General features: G+C 38.1%; 1 protein-coding gene across 1 annotated transcript in view; it reads right to left on the reverse strand.

The window, feature by feature from the left end:
• IQCM (IQ motif containing M) overlaps window positions 1–9,136 on the reverse strand; it is a gene marked incomplete at both ends in the record, with an annotated part of 364,405 nt that extends 355,269 nt beyond the window's left edge. The window contains 3 exons of the mRNA XM_081217168.1: window positions 5,899–6,166; window positions 8,556–8,638; window positions 9,076–9,136. Of these exons, the coding sequence (XP_081073294.1) occupies window positions 5,899–6,166; window positions 8,556–8,638; window positions 9,076–9,136 (412 nt within the window). The remainder of the gene's footprint in view (window positions 1–5,898; window positions 6,167–8,555; window positions 8,639–9,075) is intronic.
• Between the last annotated feature and the right edge of the window lie 329 nt (window positions 9,137–9,465).

A 9,465-nucleotide genomic window follows, 5' to 3' on the forward strand; every position in this document is an offset into this window, starting at 1 on the left:
GTTTATCTCACCCTTCTCCTCACTCCTCAGAACTCCAATACTTCCCATCCCATCCTCAAGTGAAGACCTCACTTCTAAATTCACTGAAAAATAGAAGCAACCGCACCACCTAATCTACCAAAAGGCCTGTGTCTGTGCCCATGACCCTGCCTTCCTCTGACAATGGATGAGCTTTCTTTGCTCCTCCTAAGGCCTTCCTCCTCCTTGACTGAAACATGAGTAACATGCTTCACACTTTCCTGATTTCCCTCCTAGCTGCTCTTTCCCACTTTCTTTGCTGGGTATTCCTCTTCTTGCTCCCTAAATATTAGAAACCCCCAAGGACTTAGTCCATGGATTTTTTTCTCTACCTACATTTACTTCTTAGATGATCTAATCTAAGTCTGTGATTGTAAATAAAATCTATACCTCTGCTGTCCGATAGAGTAGCCACTCATCAACTGTAGCAATTGAGCATCTGAAATGTGGCTAGTCCAATTTCTACAATATACACTGGATTTTGGAGACTTAAGATGAAAATAATGTAAAATTTCCCCTTAATAATTTTATACTAATTATTAAAATAATATTTTAGATATATTAGGTTAAATAAATCTATTATTAAAATTAATTTTACCTGCCTTTTTTTTTTACTTTTTTATGTGGCTACTAGGAAATTTTCAGTTACAACTTTTGTAGCTCTCATTTCTATTGAACATATTTCTATTGGACATTGATCTCTACGTTAAAGACTCCAACCTTTTCTATATGCCCACACTTACATAACAGACTACCTATTAGACATTTTCATTTATGTATGTATGTATTGATAAAAAGAACCTCAACATAATGTGTCTAAATCTCAACTCTGGGTTTCTGCCTATTCCAAAACTGCATCTCTTTATCTGTCTCTCTCTCCCCAATCTGAGGAAATGGCAATTCTTATCTTCCAGTTCATCAGGCCTAAAGCCTAAGAATCACCCTTCCTTGATCCTTTCCCTCACACTCCACCCCCAATCTTTCAGCAAGTACTGACAACTTGCCACCAAAATATTTTTAAGGGAGTATTTTAAGGACTTGAGCTTAGGGAACAGGAATGAACAATGAGGGAAAAAAATAAAACAAGAAAGAAGTGAGAAATAATGTAAGAATCCTTTTTGAGTTGACCACCACCACAACAAACTGGTTGCTTAACTATTTGGGACCTTCTGAGAAGCTTTATAGAATGTAACTGAGACCCTTCCGCCCAGGGGAAGAAAGGAAGAAACATTTATCCATCAGCCCTCACCCTCCCTTACTGGGCTGCTCATGTGTCAGAGCTGAGCCCATGCCTATGGGTGTCCCAAGCCAGGAAGGAGCTGGGGAAGCCCGGAAGGAACCTCACCACAGCAGGGGCAGGAATACGAAGTGAGCCGAGAGAATCTCAAGCTGTATGGACGGTGTTGGCCAAAATGCTCCAGAGAGCAGACTGTGAGCATCTCTTCCCAACTCCAGTGATCAGTGATGTCATTTCGGTAGCTTGAAATTGGCTACATGAGAGTATTTACACTATGGAAATCGGCAAAAACTGCAGCTCAGGCTTGCTCCCTCCTCCCACCACAGCCAGTTGTTGGACATGTCCTAGAGCATCACTGACAACAAGGTTCTGCCTTTCAGACAGCTGCAGCTGACCCCTCTCCAGCTCCTTCTCAGGACTGCAGGCACATCTGTTCTTTCTGCTCTTCTTTGAAAGCACATCTGTGCTTCCCTCACTTGGGCCATTGCAAATAGTTTTCCCATGGCCTGGAACTCCAAGCAGGAATTACTCCTCATCTAAGAAATTCTTTCTCATTTCTCACATCTTAGCTCAAATGACACTTCCTCTAGGAAGCTTTTGCTGACCCCCAGACCAGGTCCAATTCATATGTCCTATACTCTCAATCTGTATATAAGTGATGATTTAATTAATATCTGTTTCTTCAGTTAGACTACAAGTTCCATGAGGGATCAAGTCATGACCATTTTTTCTCACTCACCAAGTTTTGTATATTTACGCAATGTCCGAACAAAAGTTTTTCAATAAACAGATATTAAAAGTTCTTTTACCACTCTCCCATGAGTGAAATTGCAATCGTTTTAACAGTGTTGAAAAAGTCTTTAAACTTGAAAATGGGGGGAGCCATGTTGAGATCACAAGACATTTTTATGGATGTGCATCACTTCCAGCTATAATCCACTGAGCCAAATCTCAGTCATATAGCTCCTCCTAACTACAAGGGACATGAGAAATGTATTTTAGCCAAGTACCCAGGAAGAAAAGGATATAATAAGTTTGATGAGCATATAGCCAGTCTCTGCCACAGTCTGCCCTTTTGGACATCAAATATCCATTCTTATACTCTGACACGACACAAAGGAGACAACCCAAAGTTCCACCACGGCACTACATCCAGCTCAGAGCCCAGGATCTCTGGCTGTTTGTAGTCTTTTCCATCAGGCCCAGATGTGGCTCCTTCTGGTCTAATAATAATGTGCACCAAATTCATAAGTTATTTCCACCTTTCTCCAAAAGCACACAACAGCCAGTAGTGGAGCAGGTATAGGATAACCTCAGTAAAAACGCCACTAGTGAAAGGGAAAATGAGAAGATGCATAGCAATTACTAGGCCAAAGAAGTTATGGAATCCTGCTGGGGAGGCACTAAGAAGTCCCCTTCGGTGGAGGTGGGGAAATTCTCTGAGTAGACAAGGATTCTGTTCTGAGCGGCACTCCCTTGTTCACTTTTTTATTGGCCCCGGGTCAACTCTGGGAAGATTTTTCCTTGCACCTTGGCCACATCTTGTTATTATCCTACTTGGAGACTGTATAGCCTTTGTGATCCACTTCCAGACAAAGCCAGGTTATTTTACTTTTGAACATTCAATTAAATCAAGGTTCATGGTTTCTTTGGCAACGAAATTCTCTAAAATACTTGGTAGACGTTTTAATCTATTTTCTTCCAATTCTACATGCCAATAACCACATTCAAAGTTCTTTTTTTATACATAGCTTTAAAATATCCTTTGTATCCTCACTTCTTTACCCCCTGCCTTAGTCTCTCAACAGTAAGTGCCTTTAGGTCATCTGAAACAATGAGCTGGGTTGGGAAAAACATACCCTTAATCTGATTTTTGCTACAATGATAAGTCTTAGTAGATATTTGCTCAAAACCAAGGACCCAAATACTTGGTACCTCTCTATGCTCTTTCATTTCTGATTGCAAACCAGCCAATACTTTTCTTACTTCATCTCTTTTTTTAATAAAAACTTCCCAAAGGCAGCCCAAACCACCAACATATTTTAATAATGCTGTTTCCCAACTTCTTCACCTAGAGCTACAAAGCTCAGTAGATACATGGTTTAGATTCCAGTTTATTGCATACATAAGGAGCATCTCCAACCCTTTAATTTGCTATATCTGTTTCCACACTGCCACTCAGTACCACTAAGCCAATGAATCCCACAGTCCTTCTCTGTTATGTTCCACCTTATTGTTGACCTAATCTAGATAACTCTACTTCTCAAATATCTCTAAAACCTCTCCCCTCAGTTCTATCCCCAGTGCCATTGCCTTAATTCAAGTCATCCTTTCTCGTGGAAGTTACTGTCTCCTCATTGGTCTCTGTGCCTCCAAAATTCATCATACCTCATCTCTGCTGCCAGTATGTGTTCTAAAATGCAAATGTGACCACTGCAACTTTTCTTTAAAACACCTGGATTACTTTTAGGTTAAAATTCAGTGTTCTTCTAGTCTCATCTCTAATTACTCCCCAATCCTAATGTCAGTTATGTAAAATTATTTCAGTTCCGTCAAGTACACTATAATTACTTTCTCAGATATTCATTGTCATGTAGACACTAGACGCTCTGACTAGATAGGACTTTTCTTCCTTCTTGAGTTAACACTTATTCATCCTTCAAAATATACCAGACTTTAAATCTCCTGGGAATCCATCCTTATTCCTAAATCTGAATCAGGTATCTTTCCAATTGATTTCAAAGCAGTAGAGCTTGTTTTTAATATAGTCGGTCACACTGTACTATAATCATCTATTTATCCTCCTTCATCCAACCACACACAAATTATATATAGCAAATTTCAACTTCTTGAAGGCAAGGAGCATATCTTTTATCTCTCTATATCTCACCTAGTAAATAAACGTTGGTTGAACAAATGCATGAACCCCACAGTTTCAGTACAGCAGCGACCCACAACATCATTCTTCAATCTTCACCTATCTCTCTCTTAGGTGTCAGACCTCCACTTCCAACTTCCTAATGGTTATCTCCATATGTGTGTCTACTTAATAGGTCTAAAACTGAATTTGTTATCTTTTACACCCCTTTCTTCACCTGCCCTAAATCTGCTTCTCCCTCTGAATTCCTAACTCAGCTTAATGATGTCTGTTGAGCTTCCCAGTCTAGAAACCTGAATATCTTTCTGTAGGAATTCTTTGGTCAAACAAATTGGTGATAGCCAGGTTAAAAAACATTAAACAGATTTCTTTTCTGTAGTATTTCTAGAGTTTTCAATATATTAATGCTCAATATGAATCTCCAAGAAGTAAATGCATTTTTTCAAACTCACCTTACCAAGAACACTTATGTCAAGGTGAATCACTCAGGACTAGTGTTCTGAAAACTACACTTTGAGAAATGCTGCTGGAACATCCCTCCTCCACACTTCATGCTTCACTACTGCCCTGCTTTAGGCCCCTGCCATCCCTTACATGGACCATCTCTTTCCTGGGCAGCTTCCTTTCTTATCTCTCTGCCACCATTCTCTCCACAGCCTCTACCACCAGTTTTATTTTTCTAAGCAGAAAGAATTGGTCATTCCTCACCCCCATCATCACTGGCTCTCCATTACACATAGGGTCAACTCCTAGGTCTGTTATTATATTCACATCAAAACCTAGCCTCACCCCCTCCCCAATTTCATTTCTTACCGTATCTCTCCTTTCCCAAAACATATCACTTTCTTTTGTCCTTCAGAGCTTTAATATTTTTCTCCCACTGTTCAAAATGGCCTTTCCTGTTACCACCTACCTTTAACAAACTTCTCCTTAAAACCCATTTCTAATGAGATCTCATCTGAGAAAGTTTCATTCTGGCATCTGGTTGGTTATTCCTCAGTGTTTCCATAATGCTTTATACTGACTCTAGTACAGCAGTTGTCACACTATATGATAAGAAATTACCCAAGTATTTATCCCCACCATTACTCTGAGCCTTTTAAGCTTTGTTTCTCCAACTCCTAACATACTGCCTGGCACAGAGCAGGCACTCATTGAATGAAAAAATTCAAATGAATGAATAACATAATAAGCAATAACAAAAAAGGGAAAATGCAGATGAAGTTATGAAAGCTTATAACTAGAAATGTACTTTAAGAGGTCATTCCAGCCAGGAAAACCAGTTAGTCTCAGAAAACAATATAACTTTGCTTAAACAGACCTCCAGGTTCCACCTTACCAAGTTTCTGAAAGAGAATAAACCTTTATCACAATTGGTCTTAAAGGAAACTCTATATCTCCAAAAAATCCCCTTAGGGTTCTGGGGGGACACACTCACAAATAGCTTGCCTACCCTACCTACCCTGCTCAACAACAGAATCCAGAGCCATGAGCTTTTGCATGCTCTAGGAATAGTGTCTGTTGGATGAAGTGGCTAACCCGTTTTGTTCCCCTGCATTCCTCTCTCCCATTAGGATGCCCTCTTCTCAATTTCTGGTGGCTCCCAGAGGTTAGCAGCCCTTTTAATCATGGCTCCCCACCTTTCACTGCTAACGTTTAAAGTGTAGGATTTTGTTTGAACAAGGAAATTCCATTACAAGCACACCATAAGCAAACAGTTTTGCCTGCTGGCTTGCTAAATGTCTTTGCTCCACCAAAAACTTACCTTTCACAATTAGATCTATAGACCCCTTGTATTTATTTTTTACATTGAAAATGTGTGGCTCCTTGAAAGAAGTTCGTGATGGAGCCTCCTCAGAATGTCCACTTTTGGAACAGTCTTTGGGAAAACAAATCATTTTGTATGCTGCCTGAAGTTCTTGGACTGTATCGAGTGTTTCCTTTTTTTTGATCTCCAAAGGTATGAATTTGCTAGATTTCGGTTTCTGATGTTTATTTCTAAAGACATTTATAGAAGTACTTGGAACTTTATTCTAGGAACAAAACAAAAATAAATTTAATAAAATTTAATTTTAATATTAACTGTATAAAAAATTATGTAATAAATTTTGTTAATAAATTAATAAAATTATATCCACTAAATATATTTTACAAAGTACCTTACTGTATAAGATTTACTTAAAGCACATGACAATAATCAGATAAAGTAGATGTTATCCTTTATAGTTCTCCAAAAGCCCTTAACAAGCATGAGGGTTACATTCAACTTAAAAAATATATGAATTTTAAAATAATAATTTTTTCCTCAAATGTGATATTTTCTAATACAGCTTTAAAGTCCATTTTAAAATAGAAGTTTTCAAACAGACATATAAGAATTTATTTTCAACCATCTTTGGAGAATCTTCAAATGTCTAAAAAATGCTAACGTCCCCAAAACTCCCTGTTGAACCAGAAATAACTGCTCATACATGGAGGTAGATTCTCAAAAAAAGAATATTACTAATTGGATATGTATTTTAGATCCTTTCAATCACTTAATTGCTTATTAATTTTGACTTTGAGCAACAGAAAAATAATACAGTCCCGGGTCTCTGACAGGCAATTATCCAAACAATTATAATTGTTTTAGTCTAGTAATTCTCTGGCCCACAGATAGAGCTACCGCTCTCCTCCTCCCCACAAGAAAACATTTAGACAGATTCAAGCTGTTGCCAACTCAAGATGACAATAAGGGGACTTCCCTGGTGGTCCAGTGGTAAAGAATTCGCCTTCCAGTGCAGAGGACACGGGTTCAATCCCTGGCTGGGGAACTAAGGTCCCACATGCCGCGGGGCAACTAAGCCCATGCCCCACAACTACTGAACCTGCGCCTCAACTAGAGAGCCTGCGGGCCGCAAACTACAGAGCCCATGCGCCCTGGAGCCTGCACACCACAACTAGAGAAGAGAAAACCCGCGTGCCACAGCAAGAGAGAAGCCCACCCGCTACAAGGAAAGATCCCCCATGCCGCGACTAAGACCTGACACAGCCAAAAATATAATAGAAGATGCCAATAAGGAGGTTTTAGTACACTAGTATTACATTTTACCAAGCAACCAAAGGTAGAATATTATGCTGTTATTATTAGATAAAATTCTAAAAATAGGTCAAGGTTCTAAGGCACAGCTATCTAACTGTGAAGACAGTGAACTTTTTATCTCACATGCCTACTAGTGAAATCAAATACTTTTAATTGATTAGAGGCAAAAGTTAGTTAAGCAAAGTTAACAATGTTGATTACAAGATTAAAACCACCTATGGTCAGTCTCAGCCTAGAGGACCATTCAAAAGAAACACATGTAAAAATTATAATCCTCTTCCCCCTCCCAGTAAGCATGGAAAAATGTTTAGTTAAAATTCTGGGTTTTTTTTTTAAAGTATTCAAAATGGAGAAGAATAGTGTGACACACAGAAAACCATCCTAAGTCGCCTGCCCTCACCTGTCTCCCCAAAGGCCCACTGTCACAACAGCAGCTACTCCCTAAATTACCCATCTCCTCTGTAGACGCTCTCCTCCAAAATTTCACCCTGTACCCACCCTCCTGCCTCTTTGCCACCCCTTTCCCTTTCATTCCTTCTCACCTTCCAAATCCATGCCATTAAGCAATTATTTATTGAGCCAGATACAAGGCTTACTGCTAGAGATGCAACATTCAAAAAAAGACAGTTACTGCCCTCAAGGAGCTATTAGACTAGTAAACAGTCCTAATACAAAATGATGTGGGAGAAGATACAGGTAAGCATGTCATGCAGGTGGCAGAAGAGAGACGCATCTCACAGTATATTTTCTAGTTTAGCTTTGCCTAACAGTGTTTAGAGAGGGATATTTACTTGAGATATTTAATCCAAAAACTTGTTATAATTCATCAACAGGAAAAATTAAAAATTAAATTGAGGGCTTCCCTGGTGGCGCAGTGGTTGAGAGTCCGCCTGCCGATGCAGGGGACACGGGTTCGTGCCCCGGTCCGGGAAGATCCCACATGCCGTGGAGCAGCTGGGCCTGTGAGCCATGGCCGCTGAGCCTGCGCATCCGGAGCCTGTGCTCCACAACAGGGGAGGCCACAGCGGTGAGAGGCCCGCGTACCACAAAAAAAAAAAAAAAAAAAAAAAAAAAAAAATTAAATTGAATGTGCAAACTTAAAATATATGTAATTAAATAAGCTGTAGAGCTGAAAAATCTTTTTAAATTTTTAAATGTAAAAATTTTTAAATTTTAAATGTAATCTGAAACCAATTTTTATAGCTAGTAAGGATTTCATTTTCTCTTCTATTCAAAATCTATTAGGGTTCATGCAATCATTTGGATCAATTATTGTAATATATAAAAATTGCTATTAGTTTCCTGAAAAATACAGTGTTAGATAAATGCAAAGCACTAACCTCATTTATTTTCTTATAGTGCTGGGCAATGAGACTTTTTGCTTCTTGAAAAAAATCTTGCTTGGGGATCTCTAATATAGGACCTAAAATAGAAACAGAGAAATAGTTTATTTTTTTAAATGTAGTTAATGTACTTTCTTAACCAAAAATGGCAAAACTATGAAATTGAAATTTGGAGAGTTATGAATTTGCAGGATGTTATAAAAAGAAAATTTTATAAGTGGCTGTTTTAAGTGAATGCAAAGGAAGTTAATGTAATGTTCCTTTAATGTAATATTTTACTTTAAAAAAATTAGCTTACAATGGTCAGAGTGTTAAGTAGATTATCCTAAATTATTAAAGTCCAGGGAGACCAAAGAAAACACACAAAATTGATATCTCCTTTAGTTCTGAAAGTTCTTTAAATACAGAAGACACACCATGATTTGGACACAAAAATTATTAGTAAGTCTATCCGTGTTTTCTATACCTGATGACTAATTAACATGGCTGTACATTTCTTCAAGAATATTTACGTTACAACTTGATAAAATTATAACTGCATAATAAAATTCAAAAGGTTTATTAAGTAGGAATAGCATTGAAATAAAAATATACGTACCTACAAGTGGGTAACACTATAATGATAACTCGTCTCTCATCTATATTTTCCTAAGATTCTTATTCATTTTACCCAGATCTATGTATAGAATTCTATAGCGTGTACATAGAATACATCATCTTCATTTAGTCTCGTCGAAGATTTCCTACTTATATATTTCCTTTATTATTAGCTGATTCTGACGTTTTTAAGTTTCTTGGCTTTCTCTTCCTAACCTGGACTCAGTAAAATTTAAATATATTACTTATCAAATTAGCTTTTCAGTCTTGCCTGTATGCTCCCCATTTCTATAATTACACCTCCTTTAGT

This window comes from Mesoplodon bidens, assembly GCF_964165515.1.
Source record: "Mesoplodon bidens genome assembly, chromosome: 1".
Taxonomy (NCBI): domain Eukaryota; kingdom Metazoa; phylum Chordata; class Mammalia; order Artiodactyla; family Ziphiidae; genus Mesoplodon; species Mesoplodon bidens.